Genomic DNA, 25,097 nt, shown 5'->3' on the forward strand with positions numbered 1-25,097 from the left:
ACTACAGTCTGCCCAGGAGGCCCCACCCGTAGCTCCAGCCCAATGCTTCCTCCAGGGAGCAGCAATTGCAGCAATTGCTGCCTGGACCAAGTTGCTACCATGTGCATGGAGCGGTGCTAAGCGCTTTTCATGTATTATCTTAAGGAACCCCCACATGACACTAGAGAGTAAAGCAACCTGTCTCACAGTTCTTAGCTGATAAGGCGCAGAGCCAGAATCCAGCATCCCTAACCTCTCCACCTTCCTGGGCACCTGGCAGACAGCAAAACCGTCCAGCCCCAAACTGAGCCCCTTCCCCTGGACCCTGTGGCTGCTCCCATTTCCTGCTTCAGCTACAGGCGCCATTCTCCATGCCTTCTGTCCTGCCTTCCCTTCCCTTCCCCTGGGCCGGACTCCTTATACAAATTCCTCACCCTCTTGTCTCCAAGTCTTCATCTCCACACCTCAACCCTCCCAGTTTGGCTTGAGAGGAAGTGGCCAGCCAAGGCTGAAGGACGAGGGCTGACCTTGAGGCCCCTTCCCCACTCTGCTACCCACAAGAATCGTTCAGGGAGTTTGAAAAAGCCCTGGTGCCCAGAACACACCCCAGGATCTCTGAGGGTGAGACCCAGGCATCCGGATTTCCAATCCATCAGGGTTTCCAAACCCTGAGAAAAACCAGGGTTTAGGGTCTTAAAACCCTTGCCTGACATTAGGAAGCCACCCCTGTGCCTGTCCCGCCCCTTCCCGAAGCTCCTGTGACTTCCCTGCCCAGAGTGAGTGCTGTCTCCTTGTGCCGTGCTCCCTGCTCGCCTGCCCTGCTAGAGTGCAAGCCTGGCGGAGGCAAGACTATGTCTCTCTGTTTCCTGTTGTGTCTTCAAGGAGAAATTCAGTCATATTCGTGTCTTGAGTGTTGAAGGTCATTTCAAGGGTGACGGGAGGCTTCCATATTGTGAACACCCTTTCCTAATGAAAATCAACTGACACTTCCTCCGAAACAACAAAAGGACACAACTAACAAACCTGGCCCCTGGCTTTTACTTGTTCAACCACAGCCTGAAATGCACTAATAATGATTCACTGCTTTGGCTTAAAACTCCTTGTCTAATTAAAATGCAAATACAGCCCCAAAATACAACACTTTAACAGAATTAGTCATTGTTATTTTGCCCTGAATAATTTCATCAGCTCTTAATAGAAGGGCGAGAAGAAGAATCGCCACATATTGAGTACATCTTATGCACCAAGACATTGCTACACAATCTCCAGAGAAATTCAGGCATCAGCCCAAGGTAACGGAGCTGGTATACTAATAAACCAGATTTAAACTGACATCTAACCGAGCCAGCACTTTCTCTTAACTCCAGCCTGAGCTTGGAGGGAGAAAACGCACAAAAGGAGGGTAAAGGATACAGAGAAGACAGGACTGGGCCTCACAAGACCAACTTCACCTTCTCTACTTGATCGAGGAAGGTGCTGGATGCTGGGACTGGCTGGGGGTTGGGAGGGAGGACACTAATGGCCACAGCATCCTTCCAGGAGCTCGTTCTCTCTTCTACTCCATGTGCAACCCCTGAGCAAAGCCGGTTGGTTTGCCTTTGAAATGCAGCAGCACTCCGATCACGTCTCTGTGCCTTCACTGCCCACTCCCACCACGTCTCTCACTGGATCTCTGCAATAACCTTCCAGTTGCTCCCCCCTCCCCCCGCCCCGCTTCCACCCTTGTACCGCCCCTTGCCATGAGATCACTTCCACTTCTGCCCAAAACCCTGCAGAGCTCCCATTGCTAGCTCTTGTTCCCCCTCTCCAAGCCCTTTCTCCCTCGCCCTCATTTACTGCCCAAGCCACTTCCCTCAGCTCCAGCCCTCTGGCCCCAGCACTGTTCCCCCAACACGCCAAGCACCCGCCTCCGCTCAGGTTGGGGCACCTGCCTGCACACACCTGCAGGCCCACATACTGGCCTCCTTCAGACGCCACCCCCTCAGTAGGGCCGTTATAACTCCCCTCCCCCCTCCCCGGAACACCCTTATCCGTCCTTCCTTTCTGATTTATTTGTCCCCTAGTGCTTAGCTCCTTCTGATGCAGCACAGACACTCCCTTATCTGTTCCCGTCTCCCCTCCAGAGCACATTCCGCGGGAGGGCAGGGATTCCTGTCTGTCTTGGTCTGTGCTGCATCATAGGCATCTAGGACCCTGGGCATATGGTAAGTGTTCAAAAACTGTTGGTGGAGGGAGGAGTATGAGAACTCAACTGAGAAACAGGGATGGCGCTGTACTGTGGGAGACACTATGAATCTTTGAAGACCTGCTGGCGCAAAGTCAGAGTGTGACCTTCAGGCCACAGCAGGCATTGCCATGGAGGCAGCTGGGGGCACTAAGCCAAGACAAATGAAACGTCCTATCAGTGGTCCAGTTCTGTCACCAGAGACAGTCTGAGGACTGAGTGTGTGCACTGACATGTAGATGCTTAACAGGTATTTGCTGAATGAATAAATAGCAAAATGTAAGCTTTTATCTGAATCAAAGGTGAACAGAGATGTCAGTGATTCAAAAGGCCAAATTTTGTTTTATTGCGCATGAAGCTTAGGCTTTTGCCAAGTGGAGACACAGGAAGTATTTAATTACTTCAATTACACAAGCATTATCATGGAGCAGCGCAGTATAGCAGAAGTGCACGGTGGGGGTTGAAGGGCCACGGGGAACCCCACCCAGCTCCCTGCTCAGAGGCTGTGGGATCTCTGGGTTACTCAAGTGGTTTCCAGTCTCAGGGGGTGACATGGGCCTAACAGATTACTTTAAAATCTCATTCACCTTTTTTCAAAGTCCTTCCTCTCCATCCGGAGTCAGCAGATTTTTCCATCATATTTCTGGGTTCTACCCCAGACCCAGTGGATCAGACCACTGGGGGTGGGGGGCAGCCAGGTCTTTGCATTTTATTTTTTTTAAAGTTTCATTTTTATTTTTCACTTTTATTTTAATGATTTAGAGAAAGAGAGAGAGAGACAGAGATAGATATCAATTTGTTGTTTCATTTATTTATACATTCACTGCTTGATTCTTATGTGTGCCCTGACCAGGGATTGAACCTGCAACCTTGGTGTATGTGGATGATGCTCCAACCAACTGAACTACCTGGAACTTACATTGCAAGCATTCCCCAAGCCCTTAGGCCTGTTGCTAAACACAGGCTGCCATCTTGCTCCTCCGAGTGGTCCTTGAACCAGCAGCATCAGCCTCACCTGGGAGCTTGTTAGAAATGCAGAGTCTCAGGCCCTGCCCGAGACTTTGTCAACAAGATCCCCGGAGTGACCCCTCTTTGACAAGCATTGCTCTATCACACTTGATTCAGTCACCTTTCAGAGCCCTCCAGCCTTTCTTTCCACTCTCCCAAAGGACCCTCCTGAAAAACTTTCAGTCCAGGAACAAGCCTTTCATTTCACAATACAGGACAGGCTTACGGTGCTGAGGTCTGCCTGCCTGACAGAAGGTCCAGGGGGACAGGTTTCCACGTGTCGGTCAAGGCAAACCTCTCATCAGTGACATTGCTCCGAGAGTGACAGGGACAAAGATGGCAGAATAGAACCGTACACTTAAAGAGGAAGAGACTGCCCTTGAGGAAGAAGCAGGATGGGAAGAGGGACCTGGGACAGACACTGGGTCTACCCTGCCGCACCTGGGGGCTTGCGTGCTGTGGCTGCAGGGATTCAGCTTCCAGGCGGGCAGTGGGGGGAGGCTTGCTTTTCTCCCCGGTGCGCTTCCCGAGGACTTCACCCTGGTGCCTGTGGAATCTGTCACTGGTGGGCAGAGTCTGAAGCATTGCTGCTAGTGGCTGAAACAACCCCTTCAATGAACTAATCACACTGATTGAGACAGATTTTTATTTTGATATATTTATGTATATTTTTAAAGCATCCTTGAAATTGTGAGTATGGTTTCTGTTTATGACACAAGAGTACAACGACAAAAATGAAGTAGAAGGTTACTCTAATATATAAAGAACACACACAGCAAAACTCACCTCTTCGTAAAAAACAAAAATAATTTAAACAACCAATACGAGAAGCTATTCCCTATGCACCCACTGTAGACAGAGAAACTCCGCTGCAAAGGAGCAAATTCAGAGCGCTACTGGCTTCATGGAACCAACTGAAGACGCTTCCGGTGCTCGGGTCAGTGCCCTTCGCGGGCGGAGTCGCGGTCTCAGTGCACCAGAATTGATGTAAAATGAGGCCTTTGACACAAAGTGATGACCCCTTTCACAAAATGAATAGCACCAACCCCTCCCCTCTCCTCCACCCATCCTCCCGGTAGTTTCTCTTCTTTGGGAGCCTAGATTTTTACACATTGCGTTTGCCTAAACAAGACAGACCTTTTTCAGGGCTGGTGTGGAAAAGCCGCTCTACTGTGGGTTCCTTTCCCTCCCCCATGTTATCATCTGTACCCCTTAGGTCTCTTCTCCCCACTTTAGCCTGCAGAAATGGAGTTGCGCCGCGCAGGCAAGCTGAAACCCAGTTACCAGCTACAGTGGCCTTGAGACTGCACCCCTCCCAGCCTGTAGGGGGCGCCCGGGGGAGGGTGCGATCTGGGAGTGGGCTGGCTACCTGGCCCTTGAGGTCACATTACCTGCCAGGTACTCGATGACTGCCGCCATGTACACGGGAGCGCCCACGCTGATCCGGTACTTGAACGTCCCTTTTTTCAGGTAACGCATCAGCCTCCCCACCGGGAAGATGACACCGGCCCTGGCTGAACGGGACAGCTTGGACATTTTCTTCTTCCCGCTCCGGCCCGACATCTTGCTTCAGTTTCCCTCTCAGCTTGCTGACACGGTGGCCTCCCGGCACTAACACAATGCTGGAAAGGAAAGATAACCGGGTGAGGAAGGGTGGCTCACAAGTGTCTTGGGGACAGTAGTGTGGTCCTAGAGTGCTGTGTGCACTCTAGGTGCTGACACCTGACTGCCCCGCAGGCAACAGCAGGCAGGAAGCTGGGTCTGGGGTCTTTGCAGGGGCGTTGGCAGGCCCACTTGCAAGCATCCCCCCACCCCATCAAACCGGCCCAGAGGAGCTGTCCCTAGAGAGAGAAGTCAGTCTTTTAGGCAGCTGAATAATGGCTTCCAAAGATGTCCACTTCATTACCCCCAGAATCATTGGTGAATGTAAAACCTCACATGGCAGAAGGGACTTTGCAGATGTGATCAAGTTCAGGATCCTGAGATGGGAAGATTATCCTGGATTATCTGGGTGAGTCTGATGTGATGCAAAGGGAGGGGGCAGATCAGAGTGAGCAGTGATGTGAATGAGGGAAATGAGTTCTCCCCTCAGAGCTTCCAGAATGAACCAGTCCTGTTGACACCTTCATTTTAGCCCAGTGTAACTGATTTTGGACTTCTGACCCCCAGACTCTGAGAGAATAAGTCTGTATTGTTTTAAGCCACTAAATTTGGGGGTAAAGAAGTGACTATTTTAATACACAGTATTTAATTAATTTATGTATTTTTATTTATTTTTAGAGAGAGGGTACGGGAAGGAGAAACAGAAGGAGAGAAATATCAATGTGTGCTTGCCTCTCGCACACCCCCTGCTGGGGACCTGGCCTGCAACCCAGGTGTGTGCCCTGATTGGGAATTGAACACGGACGCTTTGCTTCACGGGCTGGCTCTCAATCAACTTAGCCACATTAGCCAGGGTGATCACAGTATTTTATTTATAATGTTGGCTTTGACCTACAGCTCACAGCTGATTTTCAGATGGAAACACTTTTTAAAATTTCCAATAATTTAAACAAATAGAAACATGCCGGAAGATGCAGTTTTATTGAACATGTTAATGCACAGTAACCAAACGTAGCAAATTAAAAGTCAGAATGCAACCCAAGCTTCTGCTGCTTGGAATGCGGGACCCAGGTGGACCTGGGGGAGAAACTTCAGAATCAGCACAAAGAAGTGACTGCAGTACGACGCACGGAGAGGCGTGTTTATAACCCACTGTTATTTCAGAAAGCTATGTTTTGTGTGAAGATAAAAAATTATATGTTTCTGAAAGAGTCTCTGTGAGGCTAAAATTAATTCAGAGAATTGTAATAGTGCTTAACTTTTGTTGGTTGAGGGAGTACTGTGACCAAAGAATGGAATATAATTCAGAATAAGTAAAAGCACATTACAAAGGATAAGCAAGCAAGAACAAAGAAAAGAAACCATAAAATTTCTAGGAAATGTGTTAATGAATGAAACTCTCTGCCCCCAAAGTAACGTCATTCTCAGTGGCCATTTCGTTTGGGGATGGAAAACGAGAAAGTAAAAAATAAACTGAAATTGATTCTACCTGTTGAGGCAGCCATTGCAAATTTTGGCCAGGCCAGCTTACCAACAACCCAGGTGGCAACGAAAAGGCCTAAGAAAGTGGTAAAAATATGACGAGTGAAAGTGGTTAATGAATGCATGGCTAATGCGAAAGGTACCAAACTGGGATTTATTCAATCTGGATAAAAGAATGAACATCAAGTTCAATTTTCTAAAGTACCTGGTAACTCCGTTATGACTGAGGAGTTACAGAACAGCATGGAATTAGCAACAAACTCCCTTCTCCATTCTCAGCACCCTCCTATCCCTGAGGTGAAGGATGCGAGTTGGAGGCATTTCATTACATGCCTCACATACATTCATTTTAAATGTTTATATGTACCCCTATGCTCCCATTGTATGTATAGCTTTGCCACCAAAGGATGTAGGTATTCATCACATTTAAGCACAAACAAAGATGAGCAAATAGCCTCAGAATACTCTCTCTTTCACAGTAAGGCGCAGGAATAAAGCCATCACAGTGTTTAGGACTTCTGCATTTTCTGTGCTTCCGCTGCCCACGACTGCTAACTCTTCATAAACAGACTCACAGATGTCCTCTCTTGGAGGAAGCGAGCAACTGCACATTAGAATTATAACCATCGGTTTATGTTGAGGAAACTTAGGTCAGGCATCAGTAAATGTTCTGAGTGCCTGTTGTTGGCCATCACTGTCCCAGGGCCAGGGGACATGTAAAGCAATGTGAAACGATGGTCCTTGTCCTCAGATCGAGCTACACGGAACATGTTTGCTAGCTGGTTGTGGAGTTCAGAATGGAGGTGGCTCCTGGTGCAGCGGAAGGAGCCCAGCACCGGGAACAGACTTCAGGGTGTGGTCCCACTGCTGCATGACTGGCTCTGTGAGCTCTGGTCTCATCTGTAAAATGAGACAGTGACTAACAGGTCCTGAAGATCCTTCTGGTCTTAAACATTCCTTTTTTTTTTCAACTTTCAAATGATTCTGGAAAAGAAGTTTACGCCTTTTAAGAAATGTGTTTTAAAGCGTTAAGTGCTGGTGCAGGTTCACAAAAATGTGTTAGTATTGGTGACTCCACTAAGCCAATTATGTACTTTTTTTCAGTTACTAGTAAATGGAGAGAAGGGGGAGGATTAGTAGGTCTGGCTACCAAGGAAACCCTAGAAAGCCCACCCCAGGCGGAGCACACCGTGGGTAGATGTGCACTGGGCGGTCACGGCCTTTCCCGCTGACAGAGAGAGCCGTGCGCAGAGGACAAATGCCACAGGGGCAGGACTCCCCCTCCCACTCCTCCAGCCTCCTCAAACAGAAGAGCCACAGAGTGAGTAGGTGTGCAAGATAAAGCTACCTAGGGACTTTCCCAATGTCAGCCAAGAAGAGTCACAGATTTCCCTAAAAATTGGAAATTAGGACCAGCGGCAGAAGAAAAACAGGTGGCTCCAGGGGACCGAGGCCTGAAACGCTCATGAAGATAAAACAGCCAAGTAAGGAAAACAGGGTTAGGTGAGACAGATAAACATATCAGCGGAGTATTATAAAATGTAGGGATCACCCAAACATAGCATCTGGAATAAGACTTTCTTTGGCTTCCACCGTGCCCTCTATGTTGGGGCCTTAGGACAGAGCTGAAGATGCAGCTGCACTTGAGGTCTAACTGTAACGGGACCTGTTGCATGTGCTCCCGTAGCGCCGGAGAGTTCTTTGTACCCGGGGAGTCCATCTTTTCAGACATTAGGCTGAGTTCAAGCAGCCAGGCGCTTACCTCCTGGGCCCCAAGGGCTGGCGGGGGGGGGGGTCCCTGAACACTGTAAGAACAGGATCGTATCAAGGAATCCCTGGGAAGGCAGGGAGGAGGCATATCCTGCCTACTGCAACCCACAGATGGAAGCAAGGGCTGTGCCTCCCCTCCTGGAGCCCCTTGAGTGCTTTCCAAAGACCACCCCCGTCCCTCAGCCTGAGCTGGCTCTGCCCGGAGCTGTAGGAAATTATAACCCCTGACTTCTTCTTTCCCAGGCCAGCCTTTCCCCTGACTAGGCCATTCTTGGGAAGTCAGGTGATGTAAAAACTTGATCGGGCTGTTATCTGCCTTCTGTGAATTTGAGTCTGTGTTGGGCCACTCATCTACAGAGAAAAGAACTATTGCAATGTGAAATTTCTGTCCATCAGACAGTTCTTTCCATCCAAACATTAATATTTAAATGTTTACATTTATTTGCCTTATGCTGTACAAAAATTTTTACTCTAATTAGTAAAGCTTAAGGACTCTAGTTCATTGAGTCTGTTTACATGTTTGCAGAATAGTCTTTGAGTAGTTATAGCACTATGTGGCGCCCCCTGGGGGCCATGCAGCCATGCTTGGGTGGCTCCATTCTCCAGGTGGCTCTGAGGTTCTTAAGAGAAACTGGGTAGACCAGAAACATACAACCTAAATCTGCGATACATCCATCCTTTCATACCTGAGAGACCGAGAACACCAAGGTGTAAAGTCTTGTAATTACATGCAGAGTGAATGGGAGAGTTATCAGCGTGTTAACTGTGGGGGACAGGAAAATAAAACTCAAAATTCAAGGAAAGAAGGGGGAGGAGGCAGTGCTGGCTGCCCATTCCCTTTCGCCTCCAGGAGGGCAGCAGCAGGAAGAACAGACTGGTTTTGTGTGCACTGGGGAAGAACGCATATTCGAACACCGTTGTTTGAGGATTTATTTTCATGATCAGGTTTTCAGCCCATAAAGATCCTGATGAGGTTGATTTTACAGGTATCACAAGGGCAAATATTAAACTGCAGCGCTGACTCAGACACGGGCGATAAACTCACACCAGCCTATTCACATAACTACTGTATTTCATTGATTTTACAGCGGTCTTTTTAAAAAACATTTTACTATCTCTAGAAATCAGTATGCATCTTGCAACCTATGACATCATAGATTCAATGAAAGTACATATTTATGGAGCATTTACTATTGAATAAGAAACTACACTAGTCATTGCAGAATGTACACAGGCCCTTGTCCTCAAATGTTTTCCAATAAAGTTTTATGATAGACCATAATACTTCAAATAGACGTGAGAGACTTGGTTCCCAAACTGTGTACCAAGGCACCCTGGGACATAACAGAGGGTGTTTAAGATTTCAAAGAAAATACAGTGCTACTCACCCTCCATTGGACCCCACAACCACCAGCTCACAGTGGTCCTGCCAGTGGCTCACGGGAATTTGCACTCTTTTCCTTTTAATGACACCGAGTCTTTGTAAAACTGAGTTTTTGGCTGTTGCTCTGATTAAAAGCAAGTGCTGGGTGAAAATCGACATGGAGCAGAAAATGACAGTGGCAGTCTCCAGTCTGACCCTTAGGCCTGAGAAGCTGTGCAGTGTCCACCAGGCACACACGTCCTGCGTGCGATTCATTGTGGTTACTTAAGAATGGGATATAAATATTCTTTTTTCTTTTATTTCATGTATTAATATTTTCTCAAATAGCTACTACTGTTAGGACATATATACTTAAGTTGTTTGGATCTAACCGCTCAATAAATAGAGCCAGTAGGTATTTCTTTTGGCTTAGAAGCTCCTGAGAAAATGACTGAGACACTTAGTTCTCTGTGGACTGGGCAAGTTTGGAAACTTCTTTGTTGGTGCCCACCACCACCAACTCAAACATATAATTATCACCTGCGTAAGGTTACCCTGAAGCAAGGAAAACAAGAAAGTTAAGTTGTTTAAATTTGTTTTATTTTCCTTTTTTTAATTTAACTTTTTATTATATTTTTTCCATTACCATTTAGTCTCCTTGCACCCCCTCCCTCCTGCAATCACTGCACTGTTGTCCGTGTCCATGAGTCCTTTTTCCTTTTTGCTCGATCCCCTCACCCTCCAACCTCCCCAGCCTTAGCTGTCATCCTGCTCTCCATCTATGAGTCTGTCTCTATTTTCCTTGTTCAGTGTTTATTAGATTCCACGTATGAGTGAAACATGAGTTTATTTTATCTTTACATCTAAGTAATACTTGCCCATAGCAAAGTGAATCCAAAGGTAAAGAAATGCATAAAACAAAAAGCAACAGTCTCTCACTTCACTTTTCCCACCCCCGGTCTCACTTCCAGAGGCCATTTCATGTAACAATTTTTAATTGTACTCCTGGTGGTTACCTCCCAAACTCTAATGTTTATACTTCTTCCTGATTTATTTTCACTTTTAGTGTCTCTATCAATGCTGTCTAAGGATTAGAACTTAATTCACTCTCTCCTTCCTTTTCCAATTATTGACAGTGTATTTCCTCAGTTGGTTACCATGGAAGTGTTAAACAATACATTTCCATCCGTTTCTGACTCCACCCGCTTCAGGCATGATGTTCTCGAGTCATCCGTACATAAGATGTGTGTGCCTCAGTCTCCCCTGGTCTGCTCCTCTCCATGCCACCTCCTGATTTCTCCCTCCGTCTGCTATACTCTCAACCATCCCATCAGCAGCACTTATACGTATGATTAGGGCTTTGTAAATACCATTCCCTGCAGAACTGAGAGGGGTGCTAGCCTCACGTTTCTCTTCTGTGTTCCCACACTAGGACCCTTGTGCTTAGTATTAAGAAATGGATTCGCTTTGTTCTGAAAGACTGTTGTTCGAAATCATTCCGTTTTACTTGGCTTCATGTCCTTCTTGTATAGCAACTCACCTCAAGTTACTAATTACAGTTGACTCATGTTATGTGTGATACAGTAGGCCACCCCTCCCCGGTTTCTCTTTTTGCAGTTTCTGTTAACCGTGGTCAACCTCACTCCGAAAATATTAAATAGAAAGTTCCAGAAATAAACAATTCATAGGTTTTTAATTGTGTGCTGTTCTGAGTAGTGTGATGAAATCTACTTGGTTTCTTGCCTTCCTATTGGGGACGTGAGTCATCCCTTTGTCCAGAGACTCCATGGTATGTATGTGGCTCCCCACCTGTAGGCAGTACCCACAGTCTTGGTTATCTGACCCACCGTCACAGTATCACAGTGCTTGTGTTTAAGTACCTCTTATTTTACTTAGTAATGGCCCCAAAGTACAAGAGTAGAGATGCTGGCAATTCAGATATGACAAAGAGAGGCTTTGAAGAGCTTTCAGTGAAAAGGTGAAAGTTCTCGACTTAAGGAAAGATTTTAAAAAATCATATGCTAAGATTGCTAAGGTCTATGGTAAGAACTACTCTTCCATCAGTGAAATTGTGAAGGAAATAGAACTTCATGCCAGCTTTGCTGTCAGACCTCAGACTGCAAAAGTGAGGGCAACAGCGCGTGGTAAGTGCTTAGTGAAAATGGAAAAGGCAGCACATTTGTGCATGGAAGATGTGAACAGAAAATGCGTCCTGACTGACGGCAGCATGTTGCATTGGAAAGCACTGAGCTTGTACGGAGACTTCTGTGAGGGTTCAACGCACAGGTAGGACCGTAGTTCAGCAGGTCCTGAGTACTGTCATTTGATTCAACATCGTTTTTTAAAAAGTGTATTTTGATTATGCTACTGCAGTTGTCCCAACTTTTCCCCCTTTGAGCCCCTCTCCCCTGTAACTTCCTTCCCTCCAGCAATCCATCCCTGCTCAGTTCATGTTCATGGGTTGTGCATATAAGTTTTTTGGATTTTCCATTTCCTATACTGTTCTTAACAACCCCCTGTCTATTCTGTACTTACCAATTATGTGTCTTATTACCTGTACCTTTTCTCCCATTCTCCCCCTTCTCCATTCAGCTGATAAGCCTCCATGTGATCTCCATATCAATGATTCTGTTTCTGATCTGGTTGTTTGCTTAGTTTGTTTTTGTTTTTTAAATTCAGTTGTTGATAGTTGTGAGTTTTTTTTATCATTTTAATGTTCATAGTTTTGATCTTCTTTTTCTTAGATAAGTCACTTCAACATTTTATATAATAGTGGCTTGGTGATGATGAACTCCTTTAGCTTTACCTTGTCTGGGAAGCAGTTCATCTCCCCTTCCATTCTAAATGATAGCTTTGCTGTATAGAGTAATCTTGGATATAGGTCCTTGCTTTTTATCACTTTGAATACTTCTTGCCAGTCTCTTGCCTGCCAAGTTTCTTTTGAGAAATCAGCTGTTAGTCTTATGGGAACTCCCTTGTAGGTTACTCTCTGCTTTGCTTTTGCTGCTTTTAAGATTCTCTCTTTAACTTTTGACAATTTAATTACCATGTGTCTTGGTGTGGCCCTCTCTGGGTCCAACTTGTTGACTCCCTGTTCTTCCTGGACTTGTATGTCTATTTCCTTTGCCGAATTAGGGAAGTTCTCTTTCATTGTTTTTTCAAATAAGTTTTCAATTTCTTGCTCTTCCTCTTCTCCTTCTGGCATCCCTATGATTTGCATGTTGGCACTTTTGGAGATGCCCCAGAGTCTTCTTATTCTCTCCTTGTCTTTTTTGTATTCTTGCTTCTTCGTTCTGCTCTGGTTGACTGTTTAGTTCTTCCTTATCATCCAATTTGTTGATTTGAATCCCTGTTTCCTTCCCTTCACTGTTGGTTCCCTGTGGATTTTTTCATTTCACTTAGTGTAGCCTTCATTTCTTCCCTTATGCATTCACCATACTCCATGAGATCTCTGGGCATCCATATCACCAGTGTTTTAAACTCTGCATGTGACAGGTTGGCTACCCTCATTTCGCTTACTTCTTTTCCTGGGGTTTTGTTCTGTTCTTTCATTTGAGACATATTTGTCTCCAATTTGGCAGCCTCCCTGTGTTTGTTTCTGAGTATTAGGTAGAGCTGTTTTGACTATCTGTCTTGGTGCACCTGTTACACTGTATGGGGCAGAGCCTTAGGTAATCACCAGGTGGGGTAGCCTTCTTCAGCACTTTGTGGCTCTGTATGTGGGGGAGGGGCCAGCGAGGGCACCATGCTGCTGCCTGACTGCTAGAGGCTTGTTCAGCACTTGACCTATTTCCAGTCACTTACACGAGTGGCCCCACTACTTGCCCTGGTAGTGATTCCCAGTGGGTGTGGGTTTGCATGTTCTAGGACCCTGTGGGCCCTTTAAATGGACTCCTTGGAGAGACCCACAGTTTCTTCCGCTGCTCCAACCCCCACTGGTTTTTACAGCCAGGAGTTATGAGACTTTATTGTCCCAGTGCTGGAACTCTGGGCTGCACTTCTGACCTGGGACTTGCTCCCCAGGGATCCCTAACATGGGACTGCCTGTTCCACTGGCCCCTGCTGCCACCTCCTCACTGCCACCACATCACGCCCCCTCTGCCCCGGCTCTCTGGCTCCACCCCTCCTGCCTGTCTGGGTGAATATGTCTTCTTTAAATCCTTGGTTGTCAGACTTCCATACAGCTTGATTTTCTGGCAGTTCTGGGTGGATTTTGTTTTGAGGTTAGTTGTGACCCTTCCTATGGCTGTGCAAGAAGGCGAAGCGTCTCTACATACATCTCTATCTTGACTGGAAATGTCCACTCAACATCATTTTGTTGTTAACGCTGATGAGAACAAAATCAACTCCCAGCACTGGGCCACTGTCTGTGTGGAGTCTTCGCATTCTCCCCACTTCCATGTGAATTTTCTCGGTGGACTCCGGTTTCTTCCCACATCCCCAAGAGGTACACGTGCAGTGAACTGGCGTGTCTGAGTTGTCACATCTGAGTGAGCGTGGGTGTGACATGCCCCGTGAAGAGGGTGCCTGCCCCCGGACCCTGGGATGCAGAGAGAGGCTCTGCCACCTGTGACCCCGCACTGGAATACGCGAGTTGGAAAATAATTACCTTACTTGTTTTCATTAATTTTTCTTAATATATGTAGACCTCACATTTATTTTAATGTTTAATACTAGAAGTGTTTTGGGTCTTTAAGTTTGGTGATGTTTTTGTGACCAGAAAGATGCTGTAGGAACTTAAATCTTGTTTGTATCACGTAGCCTCTGGTGAAACTGGTTTCATATGTGATCATATGCTGTTGCCCTTAAAGTTGCAGTTTCCAAGAGCCTATGGGCAAGGTTCCATGGGTTTACTGTACATGCAGGTTGAGTACTATCTGCGGCTTCAGGCATCCACGGGCCTTTAAAATATATCTCAGTGGATTAGTGGGGGCTACTGCAGGTCTGTTCTGCAAATCGGCCGGAAGCACCTGGCTCGTGAACAGTGAACGGCTGCTCCTCGGGGAAACGGGGCGAGGCTGCTGTGAGTCTCTGGTCACGAGTTTTTCAACAATTGATCAATACATAAACTTGTTTCATGTGTATTTCTATTTAAAGACACCTTACTTAAAACATATTATTGATTCATTAACATTGAACTCACGGCGAATAGCCCTACAACTTAGGCCTGAGCAAACCTTATGTAACACATGTGCTTTGTCCAGAAGGCGCATCCCCTTCTTGTGCTGAGGAGCACTACACAGCACCTCAGCACTACAGGTGGAAGCCATTCCAAACAGCAAAACCGACAGAAAGCACGAAAATGTGAAAATGTGACACTAAATAAACCACGGAATGGACACTGGTTTGTAGGGTGAGATGCAATAAGGCCGAGTGGCCTGGTTCCGCCTCAGCGGGGAAGGTGTGCGCTGTGTGGCTCCTGTTTTTTGTGGCTTTGTGCATATCCTTGAACGGCAGCACACTGCCACGGGGAATGTATCGGTGTGGGTGTTACAAATAAATTTTATTGAGTGGGTGGATTCACACATATGGGATCTGTGAATAACAAGGATCAAATGTGTTCTTCTTTGTTCTTGTCTTGACCAAAGGGAAATGTGCCTTTCCCACGTGGTGAACATCACCCAGCTTCTCCATCACACTGTTCTTTGCACGGGGCCGCTTCCTGCCCAGAGACCCTCATCCGGAAGCACTCTGGCCTCCAGCTCTCGGCAGAACGGTGGTGCTGCCCTCTGGTCACCCTAGAACCGTCTTCCCCACCTGTCCGTGACCCTGACTCTTTCTTGGCCTTCTCCGTTCCTTTCTTGCTATATCCACTTGAAGAAACAATCCACAGAAGTGAACTTTGTCTTCTTACAAAATGGAACCGTCTTCACTGAATGACCTTTGGATTATAATTTGGTGGGTATATAATTTTTAGCATCAAAATCATACTGCTTTGGTATTGTGAAGCCATCAGCCCACTGCTTTTATCATCCTGCACTGCAGAGGAGTCCGGTGCTCCATGCCCTCAGGTTTCAGATTTTGTCTGTACATGCTATAATTTCACAAGGACGAGCCTAAGTGTGGATCCTGCCCACCGCACTCGTCCTGCTCAGCACTCGAGATAAGCCTGTTCAGTCTGAGGTTCGTTTCTCTTGTAACTCAGGGAACTGTCTGTCCTTGCATTTGCTTGCGTTCTCTCACCTGTTCATTTCGCTCACGCTTCCCTTTACTTGGCTTTTACTGGGCTGCCTGTAAGCCAGGTGTTGGACCTTCTGATTGTTCCTCAGAGTCTCACACTTTTCCTTCTATTTTCTCACCCTTTCAATATCTAATTTTGGTAATCCTATGATTAACGCCCAAGAACTCTTTCTTGTTCTTTGTTCTGTTTTCACAGCATCCCATTCTTTTATAAATGCACCGTACCTTCCAGTCTCCCTGAAACTAGTTACGTTTCCGTTATCTTCTGTTGTCTGAGTTCATCCAGGCAGTCGTTCTGTGGGTGTGTTCTCATTTTCTCTTCCATGCTGGCTTTCCTTAAAGGCCCGGCGATCTTCGGTTACGCATTCATGCTTGAAAACTAAAGACAAGGTAGGCACGGTCCCTGGGAGCTTCTGCAGGCCATGCCAACGAGCGGACACCACCTCAGAGGGCCCCTCGGGGAACTAGGAGCCCCTGAAAGCCAGAATGAGGGAGCTTTACTGCATGGAACTGCATCCATCCTAGAAGTTCTAGGCCCGCCTGCCCTGTAGTTGTTTGATTTTTTTAGAGAGGAAATCTCAGATTACTAGTTTGGGGGAGAAATGCCAGATATGCCAGAGTGTCAGACTAGGAGCAGGGAGGGAGAGAGGCCATTCGCCTCTCTGCTTTGGAGAGAGACCTTGCACAACTTCCCACTCTCCACCCTGCCTGCCCTCAGTGCAGCCCCTCTTGCTTTCATTCTTAGTTGTGGCTTCCCTGTGAGAGTGCCTGTGGCTTCCTTGTGAGAGTGCCTGAGTGGCTCTGTGCACTTGCAGTCTTCCAGGAATTTGCTGAAATCTCCCATCTGTTGAGGGCCAATACCATCCCTGCCCCCTTTTAAGTATTTATTTTTTATTTTTATTTTTATTTTTTAAAGATTTTATTTATTTATTTTTAGAGAGGGAAGGGAGGGAGATAGAGAGAGAGAGAGAAACATCAATGTGTGGTTGCTGGGGGTTATGGCCTGCAACCCAGGCATGTACCTTGGCTGGGAATCGAACCTGGGACATTTTGGTTCCCAGCTGGCGCTCAATCCACTGAGCTACGCCAGCCAGGGCTTATTTTTTATTTTTAAAGGTTTTAATTTATAGAGGGGGGAAGGGAGGGAGAAAGAGAGGGAGAAAAACATCAATGTGTGGTTGTCTCTCACATGGCCTCCACTGGGACCTGACCTGCAACCCAGGCATGTTCCCTGACTGGGAATCGAACTGGCGACCCTTTGGTTCGAAGCCCACACTCAGTCCACTAAGCCACACCAGCCAGGGCAGTATTTATTTTTTTGTGCTTCTTTACCATTATTTTGGAGGGGCTCCTGCGATGGAAAGCACATGTGTGCAGGCCATGATTTCGAACTGGAAACAAAATGTCACTTTAATTTAACATCTTAACAAACATCATTTGGGAATTAGCCTAGAAATGAGTATGCTGGCAAAGAGAAAAGGCTCAACTGTTTTATAATTGAGTAATAATGTCATATTAAAAATTTAGATCACTTTCATTACCAGGTGAGTCAATGGAAACTAATTGGTCTTGAGATAATTGAGGAATATAAAATTTTGTATCAAGAGATTGTATAAGACTAATTAATATAATAGAATCAAATTTGGTGTCTTTGTATTTGTATGATTATAGCGTACTCCTGTAAACAATATTTAAAATTATACTGTAATCCCAGAAGGAAGGAGAGAAAAGAAAGGAAAAATCTTAAGCATTTGCTCTGACTGGATGAACTGCCGTGGAGGGGAAACACTGTGAGAAGACAAAATAGTCTGGTTTCTTTAGACCAATATTTTCTCTTAATTTCAATAAATTCTTTCTCAAGCATAAAGGAGCTGATAAAAAGTAAACTATTTTTTCTGTGCCTCAAACAACTTCTTGAAATTTTTCTTATATGCTAACTGATCAGAAACTTGACAAACTCTAGCCGATCAGCAAGATGTCTCATTAAGAGCCGTCAGCAGTTTTAATCTAAATGACCATTTTTCTGCCACCAGGCTTCTGCAAAGCGGCTTTAACAAAAGAGAGAGCAATCATTTGAGACTGGGGGCGGCGGCTCCAGGCCAGTGTGTCAGAGGTGAGGGTGAGTCGGGCTCACGGGCACCTCCACGAGGGATCTGGAATTACAAGACAGCTGATTTTAAAGTTCTCTCTGAGATCGAGCTCTTCGGAAGAATACAAATCAAAAGGCTTTCACATATACATGATCTTAAATCTAGAAATAACAGGTCTTATCGCTTTTTAATGATGTAATGAATTTAAAAAGGACTTTATTGCTTTCTGAAATGTATATAAACATGGAATTCATAGTGTCATCCCCTAACAGATTCATGCAGTGTTTTAAAATTGTTGAAATTTATTCGATTTATTCATTTTTAGTCCCCATGGTATTTCCCTAATCTGTATAGTAAGTATTGTGCTTCAGAATATTTTATATTGTAAATATTTATGAAAAAATGAAGTAGACACTGCAGTGAAGCATCTTTACTCTGCCAGTTGAAAATTATCCTTTGGGAGAATAAAATGAGATGAAATAAAACTAGGTAGGGCATAAGGGAATTCAATATAAATAAATTAACTATATGTAGAAATATATTTTTAAAGGGTATGAAAAAATCTTTTAGCTTTGCAAGTAATAGAATTCTAATATATTTTGGTGTGTTACCCTAAGTGCTGTATTAAAATAATCATAGTTTGTTAGTATTATTTTTTAGCTGTGAAAACCACTTTCAGTAATACTGGCTAAATCACTTGCTCTATTACACTCCCATTTATGAACTCCAAGGGCAAATCATTATTGCACAAGTAATACTTTCCAAACCATTTTCTTCCAAGGCCACCTTTAAGTGAATGAGAATAGTCAATAATTTTATCGTCGTATCTGTTAAAGCACATTAACAATTTATAATGTAAAGAGCTCTATCAAATGCAATTTCATCAAAATGACATGCGGATCAAATTAACCAAATTAACCATCCATGAACGTTAGAACCAAGCATTAACCCAATTTATTTAAATTATACCATTGGGTTACAAATCATTCCCTTTTTAAAATGTATTTCAAGTCATGTCCTGGAGTAATCTAGTGGGAAGCTCAGCTACCAGCACACTCTTTCTCATACAGAGGCAGAGCTTGTGTGGCTGTCTCGGGCCCTCAGCAGGGATGGCCATCCCAGAGGGCAGCAGAGCACAGGGTGGGCGCACATGATACGGAATGCATTTAGGCTATCTGCGGGACTGCAGTATGCAATGACTTAAAAAAAAAGATTTTATTTACTTATTTCTAGAGAGAGGGGAAGGGAGAGAAAAGGAGAAGGAGAGAAACATCAATGTGTGGTTGCTTCTCGTGTGCCCCCCACTGGGGATCTTCCCAGTCAGGCATGCACCCTGACTGGGAATTGAACCGACGACCCTTTGGTTCACAGGCCGATGCTCAGTCCACTGAGCCACACCAGCCAGGATGATGCAATGACTTTTAACACATTTTGTCTTCGTTGAACCCAAGCTAAAGTCTTCTCTTTTTCTAAAGAGAAAAGTATAAGCTGTTGACCTATATTGTATTTCCCTTTTATTAGCCTTATAGTATTTTCTACTATAAATATGTTTGGCCACTCGTTGTACTAGTTGGATGGGAAATGAATGAATAAAAATAACTTTAGTTCTCCTTGAATCTGAGTTATAGCAATGCATCCCAGAAGAAAATGAACAGGTTTGCCTTCCCGAATCAATTTATTCATGGAAAACAAAATAAAAACAAAACAACCTTTCACTAGGTCCAGGCTGGTCTCCTGTCTTCTTGCTTTTGGGGAACTGGCAAATAGGAACAGTGGGCAAGCTATTGTGTTTCCTCAAAGTCGAAGTTTCAAATTGTTAGTGAGGTTTATTGGTATAAACCGTGGCCCGCCTTGCTTCTCCGAGCGGGGGACTGGCTTTGTCTGAACCAAGGGGAGCTTCTCAGGTGGGAGTTCGGGACACGGGCACTCCCTCTGGGGGTGGGAATGAGTGGCCAGCACCAGACTGCAGGTGGGCTGCAGTCCAGACACCCATGACTGCTGGGCCACTGAGTACATAGTGGGGACCAGCTGTGGGTTCCCAAAGCTAGAACATACTGTGCTCTAAGCAGAGGCAGCTGCCCGTTTCCGCATCTCCTCTCACCCTGTTTTCCTTACTGTCAGTCCTCAGGCAGAGGTTGCACCGTGGAGACAGGTAGCTGGGGGACTGCAGCTTCGGCTGCACTGTTTTATGCTAGTGATGGGCTGTGTTGCTCATGTGGGGTCCCCCATAGCCCCTGGGCCCTGGCACATTAACCACTAGCCATACCATGTCATTTCACCTGTGGGTAGAACTGGCTGGACATCTAGGGGGCATCACAGTGGCAGAATGGAAGGTGCCACGAACCAGGAGGTGTGTGGGTAGTGGGGATGAGAGGGGGTCTAGTTCTGCATTGACCAACAAATCAGCTGATTTTCCAGACCTTCCCTTTTGTTCAAAAGATACCTTTCAGGAGCTCTAATACATAAAATAGATGGAAGGAAGGGCTCTGTGTTGGTTGGAATGGGGAAGTGCCTGGGAACCTCAAAGTCTTGGTCCCCACTTTTCCAGCCCTGGGCCTCTGAGGAAGTCTTGAGCTCTGTGGAGCTCCCCCTGAGAACCACTGCCCCCACTGACCTCTGAGGTCCTTTGCAACCTGAAAGATGATGCTTTTCGACGAAGATGCTCAAAATGTCACTCCTTTTGACCTCCCCTCCTCTCCAATCTGTTACTTACATTCATAGAGATGGAACGACCGGGTAGAATTTTGCCACATGCCAGTGAGCCTTCCTTTAAAGTCAGTATTTTATCACCCACAATAACCACAGGAAAGAAAAACTGGGCCCGAGAACTCTGTTTTGTTGTGCTTACGGGACTGTCTCTTCTCCACCCTGAGACAAGAACCTACACTGTTCACCACAGACCAGCGGAGGTAAAAATCCACTTTGGTGGCAGGCGGGCAATACTTGACTTCAGTCAATTTCTGGAAGACTGATCAAGTTGGAAGTTTAGCACTCTGGTGGGGAAGCCAGTGAATTATCATCTGATCTAAAAGTTTATGGTATGCATTTTATAAGCTGCTGGAGTTCACTTTTCATAGTCTACCACCACTATTTAATTTTAATGGTTTTATTGAACAGCGATGGCAGAACAAAACCCAAGTTACACAATTCTGTGTCTACACCATCAGCAGGGCCAGGCCAGTCAACACAGGGCCTGGGCTTCCCAGGGTGAGCTTGATTTTATTTTGTTATATGTTTGTCCTGTAGTCATGGAGACACCCCAAATTTAGGCATCTAAATTATATCATCAGGACTGCCTCTCATCTAGAAACAACCCCCAAATCTTTGGTCAGGCTACATGTTGCAATTTTGAGTTAAACAGTATAGTTGCTGTAGTGAATTCTTCTGACATCACAGAATTATCCGAAGTAAACGTCCCTGTACTTAGCCTGGTGGTCCTACCCATATTCACGCACAAATTTCTGTCAAAGCATGAGAATTTGGACTTGAATTACTTACTCTATTCCAAGCCCAAATTGGCAATGTCAGTCAAATAAATAGGGCAAAGTATGATGGATGGTGAGATGGATAAATGAAGATTATAGGCTCAGAGAAACCACCAGATTTATCTTATTTAATACTCTGTAACAGACTGTTTAAAGTACAGTGTTATGTGGCTCAATTTGATGCTCTTCATCTTTCATTTGACAAAGGTAAAATGGTGATTCAAATAAGGAATTTAATATAAAAGTTTGCATAATATTAAAATGAACATAATCTGAGAGTTACCGGAATGCTGGCACCAAAGGGATGTAAGGATACAGGGCTGAGAAGTAAGGTCCCCTGGGCTGGAGTCCTCACTCCACTCCCACCAGTTATGTGGTGGGTGACCTTGGGCATGTTCTTAACCCTGTTTTTCTGTAAAGTGGGTATCATAATAGTATCTACCTATACTACTAGGTATTATTTAATAAGTATATTATTTAATACATTTAATAATATTAAATAGACTTCCAGCAAAGACAGAGGCATTGGTAGCTACTGTTCGCTTCCTTGCACAACCTAAAGAAGGATAACAACCAACTTAAAAACAAAAAGCAACCAGAACTGCCAGAAAATCAAACTGTATGGAAGTCTGATAGCCAAGAAGTTCAAGAAACATTCATCCAGACCGGTAGGAGGGGCAGATTCAGGTAGCCAGGGGGTGGGGAGGATGCATGGTAAGGCAGCGGCTGGTAGACGAGGCAGTGGACGAGGTGGTCCCACATTTATGTGTTGATAAACTGGGAGGAACAACTGGGGAGCGAGACAGACCACACACCCTGGGGTTCCAGTGCTGGGAAAAGAAAGTTTCAAAAACCTCTGGCTGTAAAAACCTGTGGGGGTTGCAGTGCTGGGAGAAACTCCCCGTCTCACAGAAGAGTTTGGAGGGGTGAACAGGTCCTACAACGTCCACAAACCCACCCACTCGGGAATCAGCACCAGAAAGGGTGATTTGCTTGTGGGTAGTGAGGGAAGTGACTGAAAGCTGGCTGAGAGCCATGCAAGCAGCATGGTTCCCTCTTGGGACCCTTCCCCCACATATAGCACCAGAATGCAGTGAAGTGGGTTGCCCCGCCCTGGCAAATACCTAAGGCTCCACCTCTTATAATGTGACAGGTGCACTGAGACAATGAAATATGGCCCAAATAAAAGAACAGATCAAAACTCCAGAAAAAAAACTAAGCGACAGAGAGACAGCCAATCTATCAGATACAGAGTTCAAAACACTGATAATCAGGATGCTCACAAAAATGACTGAGTACGGACACAAAATAAAGGAAGAAGTGAAGGCTATGCAAAATGAAATAAAGAAAAATATGCAGGGAATCAACAGTGACAGGAAAGAAACTGGGACTCAAATCAATGATTTGGAGCAGAAGGAAGGAATAAACATTCAACTGGAACAAAATGAAGAAATAAGAATTCAAAAAAATGAGAAGAGGCTTAGAACCTCTGGGACAACATTAAATGTTCTGACATCTGAACCACAGGGATGCCAGAAGGAGGAGAGGAAAAGCAAGAAATTGAAAATTTATTTGAAAAAATAATGAAGGAATACTTCCCTAATCTGGCAAAGGAAATAGACATGCAAGTCTGGGAAGTTCAGAGAGTCCCAAAGAAGTTGGACTCCAGAAGGAACACACCAAGACACATCATATTTAAATTAGCCAAGATTAAAGATAAGGAGAGAATCTTAAAAGCAGCCAAGAGAAAAGCAGACAGTTACCTACAAAAGAGTGTCCATAAGACTATCAGCTGATTTCTGAAAAGGAACCTTACAGGCAAGAAGAAGCTGGAAAGAAATATTCAAAATCATTCAACTGGAACAAGGATGTAGGTCCTTGAAAAGCAAGGACCTATATCCAAGATTGCTCTATCCAGCAAAGCTATCATTTAGAATGGAAGGGCAGATAAAGTGCTTCCCAGATAAGGTCAAACTAAAGGAGTTTATCCTCACCCAGCCCTTATTATATGAAATGTTAATGGGACTTATCTAAGAAAAAGATCTAAACTATGAACAGTAAAATGACAACAAACTCACAACTATCAACAACTGAACATAAAAAAAAACACAAACAAGAACAAACTAAGCAAACAACTAGAACAGGAACAGAATCACAGAAATGGAGATCACATGGAGGGTTATCAGTGGGGGAGTAGGAGGGAGAGAGAAGGGGGAAAAGGTACAAAGAATAAGTAGCATAAATGGTAGGTACAAAATAGACAGGGGAGATTAAGAATAGTATAGGAAATGCCCTGGCTGGCGTAGCTCAGTGGATTGAGCTCCGGCTGCGAACCAAAACATCACAGGTTCGATTCCCAGTCAGGGCACATGACTGGGTTGCAGGCCACGGCCCCCAGCAACCGCACATTGATGTTTCTCTCTCTCTCTCTTTTTCCCTCCGTTCCCTCTCTAAAAATAAATAAATAAAATCTTTAAAAAAAGAAAAAAAATTATTAAAAAAAAGAATAGTATAGGAAATGGAAAACTTACATGTACAACCCATTGACATGAACTAAGGAGCAGGAAGGCTGGAGGGGGTTGCAGGGTGGAGGGGGATAAAGGGGAGAAAAGAAATGGGACAGCTCCAATAGCACAATCAATAAAATATACTTTAGAAAACTTAAAAAATAATTATCAAATTGGTTAGTACATATAAAGTACTTGGAACACTACCTGGTACGTAGCAGTCATTTAATAAACATTAGCTATTATAACTTATTTCCACAAAAGACAGTTACAGAGAACTATTTTTACAGAATGCTAACACTGTCCCTCCATTTCAAAAGACACTCCAGTTGACCGGTAAATGCCAGCGCTCGGGGTGCTGGCCTCCCAGAGTAGTCAAAAATCGTGTGACGCTTTCATTCCCCAAACTTAACTGCTACCAGCCTACTGTTAACCAGAAGTCTTACTGATAACATAAATGGTTGATTAATACGTTTTTTATTAACATGTTTTGTATGTTATGTATAGTATATACTATATTCTTACAACAAAGTAAGCTAGAGAAAAGAAAATGTTATTAAGAAAATCATAAGGAAGTGGGACCACAGCGTCTGCTTATCTACTGAGATCTTGCTTCCAGGCACGTCCTCTGTTTGGCTCCAATAAACTCTCACAAAAATCCTCTACAGCTTTGGACATTCTTATGTCAACAGAAGAGAAAATGCACTTACAGTATTTATTGAAAAAATCTGCATTTAAGTGGACCCCACAGTTCAAACCAGTGTTGTTCCAGGGTCAAAGTACTGTAATACTGTAGTGCTTGACGCTGCGTGTTTGGTGACAGGAGACTTAAAACTCAGCAACATCGTTCTGCATCGCTGATCTTTGGAGCCGGTGTAAAGAGGCACAAATGAAGTTTTAACTCCGGAAAAGCTCTGAGAGACACGTAATCTACCAACAACACTCAGGACAGCAAATACTTCTGTTTTTCCCAAGGCTGGAGGACACTTTTGGGCCTTTTCTCGTCTGAGCCTATATCCCACAATTTCCACCTGCCTGAGAATTCACAATCATCACAGTGTTAGAACCACAGGATTTCACAAAATCACAATCTAATATTGACAGGGACCTGAGTGATCCATCAGTTAGATCCTAATTTTAGCCGCAATTCCAGGTGTGGCACCGGAGGGGCAGTGGTCACTAAACGACACGTCAATGGCCACGCAGTCTGGGTGAGATCAGACCTAGAAGCGGCAGCCTCACCTCCACTTCTGCAGCCGAGGCCCGGGGCTGTTTTTCCCACACTCTGTTGTCGCAGGTTTCACTCCCCCGGTGCCTAACACAGTGTGATGTGCACAGCATTCAATAAACATTCCCTAAGCGAAGGGACAAATCGATGAAACCAGCCTTAAACATTTGTTTCAAAAG

At 44.9% G+C, this 25,097-nt stretch overlaps 1 protein-coding gene across 1 annotated transcript in view; it reads right to left on the reverse strand.

Moving 5' to 3' along the window:
- Window positions 1–25,097, reverse strand: part of LOC114497169 (core histone macro-H2A.2) — a 53,406-nt gene that overhangs the window by 24,242 nt on the left and 4,067 nt on the right. The window contains exon 2 of the mRNA XM_028512771.2: window positions 4,603–4,833. Coding sequence (XP_028368572.1) covers window positions 4,603–4,774 — 172 coding nt within the window. The 5' untranslated portion in view covers window positions 4,775–4,833. The remainder of the gene's footprint in view (window positions 1–4,602; window positions 4,834–25,097) is intronic.

The sequence above is a fragment of the Phyllostomus discolor genome, chromosome 5 (assembly GCF_004126475.2).
Source record: "Phyllostomus discolor isolate MPI-MPIP mPhyDis1 chromosome 5, mPhyDis1.pri.v3, whole genome shotgun sequence".
NCBI classification, from domain to species: domain Eukaryota; kingdom Metazoa; phylum Chordata; class Mammalia; order Chiroptera; family Phyllostomidae; genus Phyllostomus; species Phyllostomus discolor.